The sequence below is a fragment of the Marmota monax genome, unplaced genomic scaffold (assembly GCF_021218885.2).
Source record: "Marmota monax isolate L192 unplaced genomic scaffold, Marmota_monax_Labrador192_F-V1.1 WCK01_AAM20220418_F8-fsc00003, whole genome shotgun sequence".
NCBI lineage: Eukaryota > Metazoa > Chordata > Mammalia > Rodentia > Sciuridae > Marmota > Marmota monax.
This window is the reverse complement of record NW_026694084.1, coordinates 3,897,847-3,919,166: the sequence shown is the minus strand read 5'-3', so window position 1 is coordinate 3,919,166 and position 21,320 is coordinate 3,897,847. Positions and strand designations below refer to the sequence as shown.

Genomic DNA, 21,320 nt, shown 5'->3' with positions numbered 1-21,320 from the left:
ATTAAGTTAAGGAAACATTTTGGAGAGGTAAAATGAGGTTGCTACCAAATCAAAGTTAAACTCAAGAGTCAAAAGTCCAGGTAAAATTCTTTAAAAATCTCAGGATGGCTTCTTCCCATCATTTGGGACTTCAACCATACTTCTTAAAACTCTTGAATTGTCTTCTTGGATGAAAGTCAAAAACGTTGTGTCCTATGGTATCACCAGTAATAAAAGTTGTTTATTTAGGTAACAGAAATAGATGAATGCTTACTCCTATAGTTTGAGTTTCAAATGATAAAGTGTACAACTAAGTTAATTAGAATCCTTTATTCTATCTATCTCAATGGCACATACATGGTAGTGACCACGCTGACTTTATGACATAGTTATGTCAATAAAGGCCATGAGATATTAAATGATCTCAGCATAATGTTTGAGAGGACACTTCAGATTACCAATGACACTTTTACTCATACTTGTCTTCTAAAATACTTTTAGAGCCCTCTGGGGCATCCCATCTTTGACAGTAGCAAATGCTAGTACCTGGAGAGTAAATTTCAGAAGCAATTTAAGCACTCAGAGCCAACAATGACCAATATGATTCTGTGTGTGTGTGTGTGTGTGTGAACCAAAAATATTTTATTTGCTCATTTCTTGCATTTGAAGTACTCTTCAATGACATCCTTGGCCTAAGACTCCTTGCCGTAGTCTTCAACCACTACACAACTGTACCCAACCACTTTATGGGGTTTGCTCTCAGTCAATTTTACAGAGCCCTACCCATTCTCCTAGTTTCTTGTCATTGACCTTAATCAAGTTGATTTGGTGCTCAGCATAAAGGGCCTCCACCAATCTGACACACACAGGCTCATTAAAGTTGAATGCAAGCACACAAAGATGGGCTTGGTGCTTGTCTAAGGTTTTGATGGCTTTGCAAATTCCACCTTTGAGACCAACACAGTTGAGGATGAACTTCAGCACCTCTTGTAAAGCAGTATTAATGTCCGTTACACTTCCAGCAACTATTCTTTCCTGAGCCATGGCAGTGGGTTACAGATGAAGCCCAATCTTGAACACACCGGAGCCTCTGCACTACTCAGCAACGGCAGGAAAAATGTCTTTCTCTTTTGAGACAGAGTCTGGCTACATTGCCCAGGCTTGTGGTCTCCAACTCCTAGGCTCGAGTGTTCCTCAGTTTCTTGAGTGCTAGGAATTTAGGAGCACACCACTGTACCTAGCTTCAATATGGATCTTGACAATGTCTGTAGACTCTAAAACCAGCATGTACCTCCATCAAAATAGTTACCTTACAAAACTAACAATCATTGCAATGTCTCTTTCTTTGTTCCTTTTTTCTTTTCTGTATGTGTGAGTTGTGCTGGGGACTAAACCTTAAGCCTCCAGCATGTTCAGAGCAAGTGCTCTACCACTTGCTAAGTTATCCATTTAGCTTCAAACTTGTGATCCTCCTGCCTCAGCCTCTGAGTAGCTGAGATTACAGGCATACACTGCTATACTGGCTGGAATTTTTAATTTCTTTTAAGTTTCAATACTATAGTCACACTTTGTCTAAATTTGAATTTTGTAGTGTAATATAAAGCACAAAGATAACACTATGGGGCTGTATCTTTTCTTCAGCGTTCAAAATAAAAACAGCTGGGGATATGGCTCAGTGGTAGCAGGCTCAAGGTCCTGGATTGAATTCCCAGCAGCACAAAAAGTAAAAGGAAAAAAGAAAACAAACACCTGAATGGTGGTTACTAGAACATTTGCCTTATTTTATACCGTTTTCTAACTAGTATTTTAAAATAAGCTTATAAAAATGAAGACCAATGTGAAGAAAGTGTCCTCATGTACTATTTAGTGCAAATTCAGAGGATAGATATCAATTCAGAGAGCTCTCACCTAGAATTCCTAAGAAGTACAGCAGGTAATCTGCAGAGTTAATTCAGTAAGCCATATCCTTTTCCATTCATAATTTTAAACCACTTTCCATTTCAACCCAGCTTCCTCCTTCCTTTCCAGTAAAGAGACATTGCTTCCCAACAAAGGTAGGCAAACTCATTTTTGTGTTGTCCCTCAGCTGGTCCCATCTCTCCGCAGTTAAATATACCATATGCCGAAAAGCAGCCATATGTTCCTGGCAAATTACTTAACCCCACTAAACTTTATCTCAAAAGCCAAAGCTGTGATAATCTTTACCTCCCTGGGCTCTTTGTGAAGATTAAATGAGATAAAACAAGCCCATGGCATAAAGCATGTATTTAATAATAAAAGATGCCCTCTCCCTTCTTCCTAGAACCCACAGTGACTACCTTTTTTTTTTTTTTTTTTTTTTGGAAGCATGATTGAACTCAGGGGCGCTTAACCACAGAGCCACATTCCCAGCCCTTTTAATGTTTTATTTTGAGATAGGGTCTAAGTTGTTTAGAGCCTTGCTAAGTTGCTGAGACTGGCTTTGAACTTTTGATCCTCCTGCATCAACCACAGGAGTCACTGGGATTACACTCATGTGACACCTTGCCCAGCCACAGTGACTACTTTTATAATTCAAGATCAGACATTCATGATTGAAAACTCTGAACTCACCATATGGCTATTAGTATATCTCACAGGGTAAGAATCAAGCTAAAATGATAGATCATGTCTGCATCCCACCCCCCTTGCCCTTGACATCAACTAATGACAAAATAGATATACTGCCCACTTACAGATTTGAAACTATCTTTTCAGGAGATGTTCAAGCAACAAACCAAAGACAACTGATTGGAATCATTGATTATGTGAAGAGGATATCAAAAAATTTTTACTAATCCAGTGCCATTTTCAAAGATTGTGATAAGACAGAAAAACTAGAGCTAAAGGATAAAGATACTTTGGGAGAAGAGCTGGGGATGTGGCTCAGTTGGTAGAGTGCTTTCCTCACATGCACAAGGCCATGGGTTCAATCCCCAGCACCAAAAAAAAAAAAAGATACTTTGGGAGATAGCTGTCCTAAATTTTTTTCTGGGGAGATAAGACAATAGGAATCCTTCCAGAACTTTTTAAGAAAGACTAGTCAAGACTATCATTATCATATGGACTCTCGTACCAAAGAGCAGTCTGGAACCCCATAGTTCTAATGTTTCAATCAGGCCTATGATGGAGCAAAAACTACCCAAGAAATGGATATAACCCTGCGATGTAAGCCATGTTTCTCTTAGCACTTATTTTGCATTCTTTGTTGGAAGAAGAGACTTATCGTGTACTATAGGATTTTTAGCAGCACGTTGGCTTCTACTCCTATATTTGAGTTATGACAACTAAAAGTGTCTCCAGTTGGGGGGCGGGGGGAAATCACACCAGGGTGAGAACCACTAGTGTAAATTAACAGTTTTCAATAGTTCCAGTTTTACCCCACACCATCAATGGACCTGACAACGTAAGAGACAATCATTAGACAGTGATTTTAAGAAAACTGGCACAGGAAACACTGCCTAAAGCCCAGGCTGATACTATGTCAAAATCAGGGGCTGGTATTGTGATTCAGTGGTAGAGTGCTTGCCTAGAACATCTGAGGCACTGGGTTCGATCCTCAGCACCACATTAAAAAATAAATAAATAAATAAATAAAAGGTTATTTTAAAAAATGGGGAGATCAGCTGCACCCTGGGGAACCTGGAAGAAAAGCACCCACTGACAGCAGAGACCATCCTCGGTCCTCAGCATGGTTTTGTGCAATTAAAAACAAAGAACGCAAGGTCATTGTACTGTCATGTGTAACTAATTAAAACAAATAAAAAAATAGTACAAAAAAAAAAAAAAAGAACGGAGTTCATATTTTTAAAGGATTACAGAAAGAATATTTGCAGAGGCCATATGCAGTCCACCAACCCCAAAATATTATCTCTGGCCCTTCAAAGAAAAAGCTTACTGACCTCTGAGCTACAGGAATGCAGGTTGCCAAAAGATGGCTAATACAGAGACCACCACAGGAATGTTTATCACATCATGACTTTATCCCCCAGAACAGAACACTGGGGCTAGATTTAGATTTAGAGAAATAGGAATGCAAAGATATTCCATTCAAATTACTCTTTAATCTCTTCCATAAAAGAGAGGTACCTAACCTCTGCTCAAGAGACTCCCCCATAAAGCACTTTTATCCTTTTAATCCTCCAATCAAATCAGACCATGAGTAACTGCCATATAGCACCAAAGCTATTACTACTAACTACTCTAGGCCACAACCACCAATTGAAGAGTCCATTGGATGCTTCCCCTGTAATAAATTACTCTCCTCAATTATATTATACATCTCCTGAATCTGGGGCCCTGCCTTCCTCTGACCTCTAACTACTCTACAGCTCTTAGGAATGTACTACCATAAATGATGGCATTTATTAAATATCATTTTGTTTGGACCACCTAGGTCTTCTGATTTTCACAATAATCCTACCAAGTAGGTTATAGTAAAACCAAGAAGATGAAGAAACAAAGATTCAGAGATGTTCCACAACTCAGTCACCCAGCTAGCAGGCAATGGAACTGAAACTAACACAGCCCAGGTTTGACTGTGTACATAATTCCCTGCACCAAGCTAAGAAGCTCTGCTTAACTTGTTTTGAGCCACACTTTGTAAAGATCTTTTTAAATGTATAGGTAAAGGCCAACTGAAGGAGATAGAGATCAAAAGCAAAAACGTAAAGTCTCCTCTCTCCTCTCTGTTCAAATAGATCAGTAGCTGAAGAATCTTTTCACTGAATTCTCCTTTTTAATTAAGAATATATTGTTGACACTTGGCTAATAGGGTTCTATGTAACATGCACCAACATGTTTCCCGTTGAGCCAGCACACACAGAGAAGATCTGCAGCTTTAAGCTGCTAACGACTGTTAAAAGTCATCCAACCTGCTGCATACCCAAACCACCTCCTTACACACACACACACACACACACACACACACACACACACACTCACTCTCTCTCTCTCTCTCTCTCTCTCTCTCAGGAAGTTCAGTCGATACTTACAAGAATTGAACACAAAAAAATAAATAGTAGGGGAGTATTCTTTTTAAGAATTTTTTTATTACCAATTCTTTCTCCCTATCAATTTATAGTTATATATTGAATTACTTGCTGCACGACTGATCTTGAGGGAAGAAAAGATGAGTCTGTGCCTCCTGATTTATGGCTCGTCATGCAACTTACTCATTCTGCCCTTGAGGCAGCTACAACAGCACAAACAGGCTAAGCCAGCTTTACAAAGGAGAACTGCCACAAGGGAATGAGGAAGGGTACAGCCAGGGAGGGTGGGAACAAAACTAACATCTCAGCTACAATTGAGTGAAGTGCTACACTTATCTAGGTTAGGGAAGTCAGGGACTCGAATGATATCTGAACAGGAGGAATGCTTTCCTTAGTGTCACCCTTAGTGAAATTGACCGAGAATTTAACTCAACATTTAACATTAGCTGATGGTATAATTCAGAGAAAGAAGCTGAACCGAGTTCATTAATACTAGCTTATCTACTCAAAAGAAAAGTTATTTCCAGACTACCTGAAAACGGACACATTTGCTTTTGAAACACCCAGTTTTCACTTGTAAATGACATCATTTTTAAAGTAAGTTTTTGGTCTGTATCTGAGAACCACACACATAAAATATTAGTTCTGGAACAAATAATGGTAAGCACATATTTACATACTAACTTGAAATTCTATCTCAAAGCAAAATTTTCCCTGCCACAGGCCCCTCAAAAGACAAGTTTTTAACATTCCTTCTTTACTTTCTTCTGTCCTTCCCTTCTTTCTTTCTCTTTGTTGCTGCACTAGGAATTGAACCCATGGCAAGCTCTCTACCATTGAGCTACCTCCCCAGCCCGGTTTTATTTTTTGTTTATAGTATAACACAATTACCTATGTTGCCAGTCATATTTAAAAACCTACGGCAATTAACAAAGGAGCAGTGAACCAATAAACACAGCAAGAGAAAAATCAAGCAAAAATCCAAGAACTGAATTTCCTACAAGCATATGAAGGAAAATAAGGGAAGAATAAAATGATATCTATCCTGAAATGAATTGTATAAGTTAAAAAATAGGTTCAAGGACTGGGGCTGTAGCTCAGGGGTAGCGTGCTTGCTTCACATGTGGAAGGCACTGGGTTTGATCCTCAGCACCACATAAAAATAAAGAAATAAAGTTGTTGTATCCATCTACAACTAAAAAAAATTTTTTTTAAATAAAAAAAATAAATAAATAAAAAACAGGTTCAATATACAATCTACTCCCCATGCCTCCTCTTTTTGGTGCTGGGGATTGAACCCAGAGCCTCATGCATGCTAAGTTCATGCACTACCACTGAGCTACAGGCCCAATCAGTTTTACATTAAAGTGAGCTCTGAAAGAAACAAATCACAAATGCCACTGAAGAAGCTCAGGGGTGCAGGTCAGTGCTAGAGTGCTTGCCTATCATGCACATGGTCCTGGGTTCAATCCTCAGCATAACAGAATTTTTCACACATAACAGAAGCCACTGAAAAGCAAACAAGGAGCCACAATAACAAAATCTGATATAGCAGCAATAAAATGCTGGGAAGAAACTCTACAACCTTACTTTTAATTTCATTTCTCAGAAACTTATTTGGAGGAAAAATAATAAGATCCCTACTAACAAATACTACTTCCAGTAGACATCATAATGAAAAACCACATGAAAGAATCTCAAACCTACCCAACAGACCAAGTACACCCCAGAAGATATAAGATGAAGATAGAAGTTAAAGGAATGGAGACAAAAAAAAAAATTTAGAAGACATTTACATAGGATAAACCAATTAGAAAAAGGAGACTTCATGATGACAAAATGAATCTTCTAAAGCTTATTTCAAAAAAAAAAAAAAAAAAAAATTGGGTTAAAATCATGGCTCAGTGGTAGAGCATTTACCTGGCATGTGTGAGGCCCTGGGTTCGATCCTCAGCACCACATACAAATAAATACAAGATCCACTGATAAGTAAAAAGTATTTTTTAAAAATACTGTCATGTATATCTAAAAAGAACAAATAAAATTTTTTTAAATGCTGTAGTAGCAATTCAACTTAAAAAACAATATTATGGGCTGGGGATATAGCTCAACTGGTAGAGTGCTTGCCTCACATGCATAAGGCCCTGGGTTCAATCCCCAGCACCATAAAACAAACAAACAAAACCATGTTATACTAGAATCACCAAACTCACATTTTAAAAGTAAAAAATATTATTTTATAATTAAACATACAGTATTTCTATAGTCAATTTATCACAGACCACAAGCCAACGCATTTGCTGGTTTGGCTCAGATCATGCTGATGTGATGCCAAAGATAATTCTTTTTTCCCTCCAGCTAACAAGGTCAATTACCAGCACAGCTTAACTGTACACTTGGGGACATTTTAAATCTCTTTCATATGAAGAGAAGGACAAAGAAAATTCAGTGCTTCCCTTTGGCTTTTAAACAGAGCAATGAAGGTCTATACAACTACAATGGCGCAGTTCAATTAATCAGAACAAATAAGTACCCAAGTGTAGAATGAGCCACATTTACACAATATTTTACAAAGGAAAAAGCCAAACTAACCTTGAAGTTTACCTGTACTAACATGTAGCTGATGCTTTGAAAGTTCTATATCCACTCTCACCTGAGGTTAAAAAATAAGTGCAGAATAAGTTAAAATAAGGTTTTAAATACATAAGGAAGTACTTTTCAAAAACCCCAGATATTTTCATCTGAGACACCCAGCCACCTAGTGATGTGCTCGCAGTCAACACTGTGGAGTGTGGGGCGGAAGGCACTGGCTGATAGGTGTGGTTCACACACTATCCCACACTCCTCCTAACAGTCTTTCCATTTTAATTCAGGAAACTGAGTCTGCCAAGTGCAAATAAATTGACCACAGTAAATCTCACTCCAGAGAGTGTTCTTAACCACTATGCTATTGAGGCTATTTACCCCATTTCAATTTTTCATCTATGGGGAAAACAGGCCAATATCACTCTGCTAGAGCACTCCTATGTGCACATTTCCAAATCCTTTAAACCCATTAAGAAATAGTAAAACACACACACACACTCCACTAACCTATGGACTGCAGGCAGGAGTGGTTTAGTCTTTTTTTTTTTTTTTTTTTTAATTCTGACAACAGGAAGCTGAACTAGTGAAATGGTATTTGATAATTATGGCAAACAACATGCATGGATGCAATACCCAACAGCAGAACAGAAACTTTACAAAATAAACTTCACTTTACTGTCAAATGGCTTGGCTGTATGTGCTCAGGAAAATATAAATTTAAAGAGATTTTTAGAAGAGAGATCACCTAAGTATCAAAAAAAAAAAAAAAAAAAAAAAAAGATCTTTATAGATTTTAGACTTTTACTTTCTTATTAATGAGTAGGATTTCTGAGCATTAGATAGATGCTGGAGCATCTAACTTAAGATTAAAAAAAAAAAAAAATTCTAAGCCTTGGTTTTCCCAGCTATAAAATGAGGGTAATACCCCCTACCCCCAATGTTGGGCTATTGTGAGGCTCTTAAAGAAAAATATGATAGCTTTTCTTTGTGTGTGTGGGGGGGAGGGGCGGGGTTGTGGGAAACTGAAGCCACAACCTCACACAGGCTAATAAGCACATGCAGTACCACTGAGCTATATTACATCACTGATCTATAACCCCAACCCTGATCGTTCCTTTCTATATTTCATTAAGAGTTAAGATCTTAATAAAGGCTTAGAAAATTGAAGTAAACACAATGGTAATGAGAATAAATCAGTTCATGAATAAGGAAACTAAAAACAGGTAAAGAAATCAGGAAGTAATTCCAGCATTTTAGTGAGGAAACTCCAAAATTACTTTTTAAAAATAAATAAAAGTCACTTGCACAAACAGCACCATAATCAAAATGTCTTTTTCCATAGGAGCAACTAAACTAGTATTAATTTCTCCAAGGGAGCTAAGATAATTTCTTAAAAGAAAAAAATGAAGGAGGAGGAAGGAGGTAAAGGAGGAGAAGTGGAAGAGGAGGAGGAGAAATCACAGAAGCACTACCCTGTCAAACTCTCACCACCTCACCTGATTAAATGAAGCTTACCAAATGCAATCTACAGTTTACCTGTAGATAAGGTCTTCTCAACTGGGATTGCACAATTAAGAAGCAGGCAGCACAGCTGCAACTGGAACAACTCGGAAGCCTAACACCAACATCAGAAATAGCTTTTGGAACAAATACAAAGAGGGAAAGAACTGCTAAAATAAGAACCAAAACTGCATTCAAGAAATTCCCCAAACCTTCTTTTATTAAAGTGGCCATACTTTCACACTTCCATAGTTTTCAACTGGGAATACCAAGATAAAAGTGAGGCTTGGAGAAGGCACAGTGGCAGGGCCTCTCTGGTCCAAGAGAGCTCAGATTCTGTGACTACACCTTTTTCTTTAGTTTCCTCTAACATTAGAGAATAACAACACTGGGGCTGAGAGTGAAGCTTGGTGCTAGAGCACTTGCCTAAAAATATTTTTTCATTATCTATAAACACCTAGAAATGCTGCATAATGAAGTTCTACATTTTAAAAAAATTCATGGTTTCATTGCTTTCTCTTACAAAAATGTGTTGAACATTACATTTGAGATATAAAAAATTACACTCAACATATGTGATCCAACAATCACACTTCTTGGTACTTACCCAAATGAATTAAAAACATGCCCCCACAAAAATCTGTACAAAGATGTTTACAGCAGCTTTAGTCATAATAAAGCAACTTGGAAATAACAAAGTTGTCATTCAATAGGAGAGTGAATAAACAAACTGTGGTACATAGAGACAATGGAATATTATGCAGCACTAAAAAGAAAAGAATGATCAATCCGAGAAAACACATGGAGGAACCTTAAGTATATATCATTAGGTATAAGAAAAAGTCCATCTTAAAAGGCTACATACTATTCGATTCCAATTATGTGATATCCTGGAAATGGTAAAACTACAGAGATAGTATAAAGGTTAGTGGGAGGAATGAACAGGTGAAACAGAAAGTACAATGAAGTTTTTCTATACCATGCTCATACTACAACGCATTATCATATACAATGATGGATACACATCAGTATAAAAACATTTGTCAAAACCCAAGAAATACACACCATCAAATGTGAACTTTAATGTAAACTATGGACTTTAGATGATAATGTCAAGTATAGTCATCTATTTTAACAAATGTATCACTCTGGTACAGCATGTTGACAGGGAGGGAGGAGACATGGAAGGAAGGTATGAGGGTTTGGGTGAGTGAGGGAGAAAGCAAGGGTCTTACAGGAACACTATACATTCTGTTCCATTTGCTCTGAATCTAAAACTGCACTCCTTAAAAAAAAAAATATTAACAGTACTGTAAAGCCACTGAGGTTCCAAACAAATCAATATTTCTTCACTTTTATCTAAAAACACAAAACAAGAATACAGACTGGGGGCTGGGGATATAGCTCAGTTGGTAGACTGCCTGCCTCACATGCACAAGTCATGGGTTCAATCACCAGCACCAACACATTAGTGAAAAATTAAAAGATTCCACAAGATAAATCATACAAACATATAAACGTGCAAGTTTTCTTAATTGCTCCTTTCGCAGTATTGGCAGAAGCCTCTCTTCCTCCACCACTGGTTTACCTGGAAGAGGTAATCTAACAGGAGTAAATGACTCTCCATCTACTTGGCAAAGTCATCAAGGACATTCATTGACTAGCTTTGTTTCAAAATTCAGGGTCATTTCCACATTAGCAAGGAAAATGGCTTAGTGGCCTGAAAGAATAAAACTCTTGCAGAGTTTTGCAAAACTCTTTGCATAGATGAGCACAGTTGATAGGCAGACTTAATGTGATTGCTTTTGACCTCAAAAATTGTTCTGGTGGCCTCATCAGGAAAATATTGATTTCTCTGAATAAGAATCTTATGATAATTGATCATAGCAGCAATGAAAAAAAAATTGCTAAGAAAGGTTGAATTTCACCCCCAGTACCAGAAATCAAATACAAAGCCTTGCAAATGCTAGACAAGTGCTCTACCTCTGAGCTATACCCCTAATCCTTTTTATTTTGAGACAGGGTCTAATTGTGGAGATTGGCCTCAAACTGTTAGCCTCTTGAGCAGTAGAATTACAGGCATGTACCACGTGCCCATCTAATCTTAAATGTTTTGATAAGTGGAAAATAAACACGAAAATATAACACTAAACAGTCTAAAAATGCTATTAACTAGGCACACACCTATAATCTCAGCAATATCAGAGGCTGAGGCAGGAGGATTACAACTTAGTAAGTCTGTCTCAAAAAAAAAAAAAAAAAAGTAGTTGGGGGGTAGCCCAGTGTTGGTAGGGTACTCTTGGGTTCAATTGCCACTATAGGGGGAAAAAAATTACGATTAAGATTAAAATCTACTTGTTAGTTGGTAATAAAACTATAAACCCAAGATTCAATTTAAGTTAAAAGACACTAATCTATAAAAAAGTTATTTTAAAAAAATCTCCCAGATGGACAATACCTTTGTTTTATTTATTTTTATGTGGTGCTGATAATTGAACCCAGTGCCTCACACATGCTAAGCAAGCAAGCACTCTACCCCGAGACACAATCCAAGCCCCTTTCCTGATTTTTAACTGGTGCATTTTAGTTGTACACACTGATGGGATGTTGTTACATATTCGTACGCGTACACGATACACAATATAATTTGGCCAATATCATTCCCCTAAAAAAGTTATTTTTAAAGAAATATAAAATCTTGTCATTTCAATGAATGCATGGTCATGAAAGTCTGCCTCAAATTTCAGTTTCAATGCTCATGAAAATAGAACCCAACTTAGCTTTATTCACAATTAAGCTCTTTACTGTAGCCAAATATTTCTGATTTTCATCTGTATAGCATTGAAAAAAACTGCCAATGTATGCTCATAGAACTAGAACTAAAAGAAATGATAGAAAAGAAACTCCTAAGAAGCCCCTATTTGTAATTGTGGACATTTTTACTAGTAAATTGATCTATAATCTCTAGGAAAATATTTTCTTTAAGAAGAAACGGAGGGCTGGGGGGTGTGGCTCTGTGCTAGAGTGCTTGCCTGTATGTGTGAGGTCTTGGGTTCAATCTCTAGCAGCAAACCCCTCCCAGCCAACAAACAAACAAACAAACAAAAAACCCACAAATTGTTTTGTTTTGTTTTTTAAGAGGAAACAATCGTTGGAGAGAAATCTTAAATACTGCCTATACCTACTGAAATTGTCATATTTTTAAAAAATTAAGACTTTTCTTTTTTTTTTTTTTTTTAAGAATTTGTTAATATTTATTTTTTAGTTTTCGGCGGACACAACATCTTTGTATGTGGTGCTGAAGATCGAACCCAGGCCGCACGTATGCCAGGCGAACGCGCTACGGCTTGAGCCACATCCCCAGCCCAAAATTAAGACTTTTCAAAATTCTCTCATCTCCCGATGGTTGTGAGCGTGTATGTACAAGCACGCACATGCTCACTGGGGATGAAAAGAACCTTGACCATATTAAGCACATATTCTGCCACTGAGCTACACCCACACCCCTGATATTTGTTCTAGATACTTTTATTCTAGATACTAGGGTATCAAATAGTTTAGCATATTCTAAGCACACCCAAAATGTATATCTTAAGCCCTAACTCCCAATGGGACTGAATCTAAAGAAGAGGGTTTTCAGGAGACAAGGTTAAATGAGATCATAAGGGTAGGAGGCCCTAACCAATACAACAAACAGCAGGCTTCAGCTCTTGAAAATGAATGAGAAGGTTTAAGAATAAGCCTCTACAGCTGGGCATGGTGGCCCATGGCTGTAATCCCAGTGGAGGCCGAGGCAGAAAGATTGCAAGTTCAAGGCCAGCCTCAGGAACTTAGCAAGACCCTGTCTCAAAATAAAAATAAAAATGTCTAGGCATGTAGCTCAGCAGTAAGCACCTCTAGGTTCAATTCCTAGTACAAACAAAAACAAAAAAATCTACAACTGCCAAGTTCCTAAAAATAACAGATTTGACTTTATAATGATTCTCAGTGCTCTGGGGGAGTAGTCTAACCTATTATTCAGTTTTCATTTGATATATTAGCACATGACTGCTTATTAGTTAACACTTTAAAGACTTACTAGATGAAAGATAATGGGTCATTCATAAACTTCAAAATTTATGATTACAAAAACTTACTTTTATAATATATAATGCATTAAATATACTCCCTTGATAAATAAAGATTTGGGGGACAATGACCCTATTTTATCACCAAAGATGCATCATAACCACCATAATCTTGTATGTATTTGAGAAACTGAGGGGAGATTAAAAGAGGAAATCAATGAACTGCAGTTTGTAAAGTACATACACCCATTCTTAATAAAGTTATCCATTCCAAAGAACAAGATAAACCCTAAGACCAGATAAGCAAGATCAAGTAGCCTTGCCGTTTGCATCAAAGACAGCAAAGTCTTCACATTCTCCTCCAACTCATCACACCCCTCACCCAGAAAATACCATCATCTGTAACTGAACCTTATTTTAGATGCAATCACCTTCACAAAAATCCATGTCTAAGTCCATGCAACTGATCAAATTCATTTAATTATAACTACTCTGAAAGATTAATATAAGTATACTGTAAGTTCCTCCTAGTACAGTATATAAATGTTGGACCAGACAATATCATTCATACACTGATGAAGTTTAAAACATTTAGAAGTTTTTCAAATTGCATTTTTTGTTTTCTTGGAGCTATATGCAATTGGTTCTTGATTAATCATTTAAAGGATACACTCTGCCATTGCTGCAACATCCAGTTTGTCAATATCAGGTGAACCAGGGCAACATTTCTTAAATTCTTTTCGAAGATCAAAAAAGGAATAGAAGCATTCAGGTAGTAATACATTCTGAAGAAGGACAAGGTAGATATTGTTAACTAGGTAAATTTGCTCAGTGTTTCTCTAGTAATTAAGACTAAGAATTCAAGGTAGGCATATTTTACCATGATTTTTAAAAATATAAGAATAGCTTTATTTTTAATAGCTGGTCCTATTATTGCATTAGATCTTGTATACAGGTCTCACATAAAAAAATCCATTTTATTTTAATGAACTGGATTACAATGTACTCCATTATGCATTTCATTCAAAACATTTCCGAAGCTGTAATATACCTGAGTTGTTATACTTTATATTTTCTGAATAATACATTCTTTTCCCAGCCATAATCATTTTATTTATTTATTTTTCAAGAACAATATATTTTTATTTTTGGTACCCAGGATTGAACCCCAGGATGCTTAACCACTCACTGGGCCACATCCCCAACCAATTTTTTTTTTTTTTAAGTTGTAGTTGGACACAATACCTTCATTTTATTTATTTATTTATTTTTATGTGGTGCTGAGGATTGAACCCAGGGCTGCACACGTGTGAGGCAAGCGCTCTACCGGTGAGCTACAACCCCAGCCCAATCATTTTAAACCATCTGCATTTTCAAGTATCAGTTTTCGTGCAGATACATAAGTTTATACATAAGATTAAGTTGTAAAATTTAGTAGTTCTAACTACTATTGGGTAATAATAATACATATTGTCAGTACTAAATTAGATAAGATAGTAAATTCCTGATATACACATGTATATATACATATATACATTCACACATGTGACTGTATATACACATATACATATATATGCAGTCACCTCAGAAAATAATTCATGTATGTGTATATATACATATGTGTGATATGTATATATATACACACATACACATACACACATATATTTTATAATATATATGCCTCAAAACTCAAAAGCGAAGAAATGGTTCCCAGCTATTCTTGGCTCCAAGCAGCACTCATGTGATTATTAAACAAAGCTCAACTGTGTTGACAAATATTACACTGTGTGTGTGTGTGTGTGTGTGTGTGTGGACAACAAAAAACCCTCATTGAATAACTTAAAGTTAAAAAAAAACAAACAAAAAAACCCCATTATTTAACTGGGTGTGGTGATACACGACTGTAATCTTTGGATTCAGGAGTCTTAGGAAGGATGATTGCAAACTCAAGGCAGGCCTTGGCAATTTAGCAAGACCCCCCTCTCAAAATAAAAAATAGCTCTGGGGATGTAGTTCAGTGGTAAAGCGCCCCTGGGTTCAATCCCAAGTACCAAAGCAACAAAAAGTGAACTACCAAAAGAATCATGAATTCTCAGTTACCTACAAAAGTATTAATTTAAAAACTGTCTGCCTATACAGCAATAAAGGATCAATTTAAATAGCTGTGTTCAAGCTGGCACATGCCTGTAATCCCAGCAGCTTGGGAGAGGGAGGCAGGAAGATGGCAAGTTCAAAGCCAGCCTTCAGCAACTTAGCTAGGCCCCAAGCAACTCAGTGAGACCCTATCTCTAAATAAAAAAGGGCTGGGGATGTGGTTCAGTGGTAGAGCACTTGCCTAGCATGTGTGAGGTAGGTTTGATTCTCAGCACCACATTTAATAAATGAATAAAATAAAGGTCCATAAACATGTAAAAAAAAAAAAAATAGCTGTGTCCATTTAAAATACTGAGCATTTTAGTTAGTGCTTATGAAATGTTGGCTACCCTGGGTGAGCTTTCTGCTCTTCTTTGTTCCCTAAGTAGTATTTCCAGGGAGTGAAACCATGATCTTATGTTAAATTATAGAGGCTGAAAGTATATGTATAGTATGAATGTTCCTTGTAAAAATAATGCTTTTCTACAGAAGTCTGAAAGAATATATCTACATGTGCTTATATTAGTAAAAACATTTTAATCTATTGTTTTCTGCATAGATTATTTCTTTTATATTTCCCATTTTGCCTATAAATGAATATACAAGATTACTTTCATTATATTAAACTGTTTTAATTTCTTATATTTAGTCTATCCTAATAAAACCAACTTAGGAAAACATTTTTTTTTCCTCCAGAGTTTTTCCATACCCAAAGCAATCCATCTAAAATAATGGAAACAACTGTTTTCCTCTGACCCAATAAGAATTAAGACCCCCATATTAATTTTTTTTTTTTTTTTTTGGGAAAAAAATAATTCACATGTCTTTTTAGGTCAAGGGTATAGGAAATGAATTAGCACTTAATAAAACTGAATAACTACTAAAATTCTCATAAAAGGAGTGATCACCTTATCCCTCAAATCAGAATAACTTGGATTTCTTCTTCAGACATTTAAAATTACTATACACTTAACTAATTTCCCAGCTTTCTCTACTTGAGGGCTAAAGAAAATCTGTACTGACTATACTTTCCGGTGTCATCAATTGTCAATCTACATTTTTCATTGCAAGACTTGCCTGATAGTTACCAAAATATATTCTTATCTTTTCAAACTCAGTGCTTGCCTGGCACAATAAAAAGTTACGGCTTAAACTAATTTAAGTTGTTAAGAGCAACTAGCTTAGCAGTGATTGGCTACCCCAGTGAGCTGTCTGCTCTTCATTGTTCCCTAAGTAGTATTTCCAGGGAGTGAAACCATAATATATCCATGGCAAGACTTCTCACTCTATAGTCTTTTCCACATCAGAAAAGTTAACAAAATTAAAAAATTGTCCTGACCCTATAGATTTAAGACTTAGTCTTGAACATTCCCTTAAAAATTAGATAAAGTGTGCCATAATTAATATTTTGCTAGTTGTATAGTTAAGTGTTATTTAAGCAGACTTTTTAATGAATTATAATTAAAATGGTTGAGTTGAACTTATTGACCCCTTCCTTTTTAGGATAAAGTATTTCAAGAAATGAAAATATTATAATGCACTAAAACACCATTCTTGCTTTCCTACCCGTAGTTATTTTGTCAAAACATCAAACTCCATGCTAACTCTGGAAGTGGGAGAACGTCAAGCATCTTGAAAACAATCTTTTTGTTAAGTTACCAAATTACTGCAAACCTGAACATCTCTATGAAATTGTCATGCGTCTTGTAACTGTGGTAAAATATACATAATATTAAATTTACCATTTTAATGTATGTGTGTGTGATGCTGGGGAATCAAACCCACATGTGCTACACATGTGCTCTATCACTGAGCTACATTTCAGGCCCAATTTTAGCAATTTAAGTGTACACTTCACAAGCAATAAGTACATTAGTATTTTGCAACTCACAACCTTCTTTTTCCAGAGCTTTTTTATCTTCCCAAAATGAAATTATTGGTCACATGAAACAATAACTCCCTACCTGCAGCTTTTTAAAAATAATAATTTGGATAAGCCAGTTTTCTAAAAAGCTTTCATTCATCTCAAAAGTCCAACCATTTTTCCAGAAGCCAGCACTCTTACCTTCTTGGAAGCCTCAGGATGCAGAATTTGCCTGACATGAAGCTGCCCATCAGTACAGAGACAGAAGGAAGTCCCTACCCCGATATTGAGTTCATTGCTCACTGATTGGTTAAACTGAAAGAATAAGACACACAGGGAGGAACACAACTGATACGGGGTTTACAAACTCTTCAAAATGGCCCCACTTGGTAATAACTGGGGTCATGCCGATGAGCCTAAAATTGACAACGCTGCTGGGGCAGACATCACAAATCCCCCTAGACAGGTTTCGGTAAGGACACTTTCCATCCAATTCTCAATTTTTGCTCATAAGTGCATTTCCCCTCCCGTACCCCCTTCTATTTTTGCGATAAACTCATTGAAGACAAATCAGAGGTCTGCTTTCCTGGTAGGTTGCCTTCAGATTACATCATTCCCCAGCGTTACTTTGTTTGGATGTGCCAGGTTTTAAGAAAGAAACCAATTTCTGATAAACAAAGCAGACAATGGGTACACAGACCTCCGTAAAGGCTGGTAACACGAACCTGGAATACACTCCAGAAATGATAACTTTCTCCTATAATTCGAAACTCATGTGCTAAGGCAGAGACAGTGAGAGCTCCGGGTATTCATAGGTGCGCAGGTGTTGGGAGCCCCGCCCTAACCCAGGATCTGCGCCCCGGAACTGCCAGTTTTTAAGTTACCTCAGTTCCAAAAAGGGGATTCCACCAGTTCCATGGTGACCCAAACTTTACTTGAGACTAAGATCAAGACCATTAAAGAAATTATAGAACCCAGCCTTTTTTGGGGAGTTCAGAAGACTAAAAGCAGTCGGGCTCTTTCAGGTTCTGACCAAAACTCGGGCTGCTTCTATCACGCGACGCCAGGTTGGCTGGCACCATCTACACCATAGCGCCCCCTGCTCCATGGCAGAGCCACAGACCCAAACCCCGCTGGCGACTGGAGCGTTTGGGGTCTGGACCTGGAGATGGGGACTATACAATTCATCTAGCTTCGCTGGTCATTCAAATGGTTAAACGCTGCTGAGTCTCCGATCCCAGGAACTACTCTAGGAAGCTACTGGAAAACTAGCAAATTTGGGTAGTTTGGGTAAGGAAGCGAAAAGGAGCAGCGACCTCTCCCAGTCCCCGGGCCAGGCTCCCATTCAAGCGACTGGGAGTCCCGCCACCCAGCCCCAGGGACCCGCGGCGACCACCCCGAGAGGACGTGCAGCAGTAGGGTTGGGTCCGGTTGTGGGGCTGCCGGGACAGCCCGGATGGAAGTGGGCGGTGTGGCCCGGGGCTGTCACCTGTCGGAGGGCTTGGTCCAGCTGAGGCGCGGAGGATAAGCTTTCGGCGTCGATTTTAGTTTCTTCTTTGCACTCCTCGGTCAGTTCCAACTGATCCGGTCTAACTAGCACTTCGTGCAACTGTCCCACCTCCGGGGAGAGAGAAACAGGGGGTCAGTTTCCCCTTTTTCGATTCCGGAGCCTTTCTCCAGGCTTTCCCCCTCGCTCCCCTGCAGCGGCGGCCCGCGCCTCTACAGGGGTCCAGCTGCATAATCAAAGCTCACTACACTACAGCGGCTCCTGTGGCTCAGCGGTCCGCGCGTCCCAGCCCCCTGCCCCACCCCCACCCGGATCAAGTCGCAAAGGTTTGGGAAGTGGGCTTCGGGGGCCCCGGAAGGCCACACGGTTTCGGCCCAGCGTTCCCCGACCAGCAAAGAACCCGTCTCAGCAGCTCCCGGCCTCTCCACCTGGGCCAGGTTTCAGAAGACTGAAATGGCTCCAAGGCGGTTGGCCAAGCAGTTTGGTTTTATTCTGAATTCTCTAGGCCTCTGGTCCATTTCCACAAGTGGGATACTTATTTACCTACCCCCTCCTCGAAACTTCCACAACAAACTTCTTGCCCCACGCCTTGGACAAGAACGTGGAGAAATACCTTCTTGTTGGCCAGATCCACGACTTTCCATAACAGCAGGATCAGCTCCTTCTCATCCGAGCCCAGCTTGGTCCCGGTGGCCCCAGCAGTGATCCCAAAAAGTACCACCAAGTAATCCGGAGACGCCGTCATGACGATATGTGGGGAGGGGAAGAAGGGGGGTCGGGAGGCGGTGAGGCGGGGTGGAAGTGAGAACGAGAAAACCTGTGCTAAAACCTTCTTCTAAGAGAAAAAGAAAGAGCGCCCACCCCCCCTCCTCGCTGCCGCCAGTGCAAAAGGCGGTAACCAACCACCCAAGCCCACACCTGGCCGGTGCTCCACACCCAGGGCAGGAAGGGGGGTGGGAAGGAGGGTGCAGGAGGCCTGCCCTTTTTGTATTCAATTGCCCGTGCGTTTACGAAAAAGCCAGGAGCTGGGCAGTACTCCCGGGAGGCGCGCGCAATGGCTGAAAGCTTTTCTGTTTTGGGATGTGGCTCTACCTGCCCGCCCCTTCCCCCTCCCCCACGTGGTGCAGGTAAGAGACACCTGGCGGCGCCGGCCCATTGGCTCCTTCAAACCACTACGTGGCAGCGGTGGGGGAGGAGGCCGCTTGGGGAGGGGGAGGTGGGGGAGGTAGACAATGGCTGGATGAATCGGGAGGACAGGTTGAGAGGGGTGGAGGGAGAGGCCGAAGGGGCGGGGAAGGGGCGGTAGCCACCCAGAGGGTAGACTGGGCTGGACTGGGAAAGTGAGGGGTAAAGGGCGGGGAATCGCGGAGAAGGGACCCCTACTGGAGGTACCAGAGGTGTGGGGGAGCTCAAGGGAAGTCTGGCTGGGAGGAACGAAGCTGAAGGTTTTGAAGGGTCAAGAGAAAAAGCCAGGCGCGGGGAGGCGAAAGGAGGCTAGAGGTGAGGCCCCGGGCGCAAAGCTGCCCAGGGTGCGGCGCCGGGCTAGGCGAACCGCGGTGGGAGGGACCGGCCAACGGCAGCCAGGAGGTGGCTGGGGCAATTGCCGAACCCCGGAAAAGCCGCTCCCGAGCCTAACACACCTTTCAGTGCAAACAAGGAGAAATCTTGCAGTCCCTCCCCTTCACCTGGCCAGAGCGGCGGAGCATGCTCCGCTAACTCCTCAGCGCTGCCCACCTGAGAGAGAAACCCCGCGCGCCGCAGAGCTGGACGCCTGGGGCGCCCAGCCACCAAGTCACGCCCCTGGACGCAGTTACTCACGGCGCCCAAAGCGGCTGGGAGACCCCCTCGAGGAAATTCAGGCACAACGGCCCCCACTCCCTTTTCTCTCAACTACTTTAATTACTACATCTTGTTTGCACTAGCTGCTAGTTCGAGACTGGAACGTCCTCCAGGATTGGGGCCCACTTCCTTTGATTTGCTTTGGGCTCCAGATAAAAATGCAGCTACCCCACATACCTAATAAAGGTTTTCCTAAATCAGGTCAAGCAAGTTTTCCCCTCAGTTCCGCTCTCTGATCCCATGCCCTTCAAGTGTGCCTTTTGGCTTTGTACTTGGGAGTGTATAGATTTAACCAAGGTACTCGCCTCTCCTAGCTCAGCTTGGTTTGTACTTGTGCGCTCACGACCATCCCCCCAGCCACCAAGTTGGACGGCGACGTGGTGGGTCGTGTCGTTTTAGAGAGACAAGCACCAGAGGTGGAGTTTCCTCGGGTTTTATATTTCAAACCGGTCTATTCTCGGGAACAGAATTCCGTCTGAAGTTTTTACTAATTTGACCCCAGGTATCCAGCCCTTCGTATTCATGATGTGAAATCAGTCAACCAAACACCTATTGTACCTACGCTGGGTACAAATTGGTAACTTTTCGCGGACACTTGTTAGGGGAAGATGGAGATCCGGCTTTCCCGGTGGGGTTTGAGACTCCCGGGAGCGGGGAGAGGAGCTCAAGGCCCTAGCAGTGGGTTTCCTGGTAGGACAAGTTGCGGGCGGAGGCGGAGCCGCGGGCGGTGCAGGTAGCTGCTTGCGTCCCCAGAGAGCGGGCGGAGGCCGGGTTCCCACACCTGCCGTGCTGCGACCGCGTTCTGTACAACCCTCGTTAGCGGCTGGAGTTCCAGG

At 40.1% G+C, this 21,320-nt stretch overlaps 1 protein-coding gene and 1 pseudogene across 5 annotated transcripts in view; both read right to left on the bottom strand.

Annotated features, from left to right (window-relative positions):
• The window catches only part of Esrp1 (epithelial splicing regulatory protein 1), a 58,577-nt gene extending 38,845 nt beyond the window's left edge, over positions 1 to 19,732 (bottom strand). For 3 of the 5 annotated variants that reach the window (XM_046464644.2, XM_046464648.2, XM_046464645.2), the window contains exons 1-4: positions 19,259 to 19,731; positions 18,628 to 18,756; positions 17,340 to 17,453; positions 13,812 to 13,926 (exon numbers count right to left, since the gene is read on the bottom strand). In XM_046464644.2, coding sequence (XP_046320600.1) covers positions 13,812 to 13,926; positions 17,340 to 17,453; positions 18,628 to 18,756; positions 19,259 to 19,390 — 490 coding nt within the window. In that variant the 5' untranslated portion in view covers positions 19,391 to 19,731. Of the gene's footprint in view, positions 1 to 13,811; positions 13,927 to 17,339; positions 17,454 to 18,627; positions 18,757 to 19,258 lie in introns of all 5 variants that reach the window. The other 2 variants (XM_046464646.2, XM_046464647.2) reach the window with 1 other exon arrangement.
• LOC131424958 (small ribosomal subunit protein eS12-like) lies at positions 2 to 4,815 on the bottom strand (annotated as a pseudogene).
• Positions 19,733 to 21,320: the final 1,588 nt, after the last annotated feature.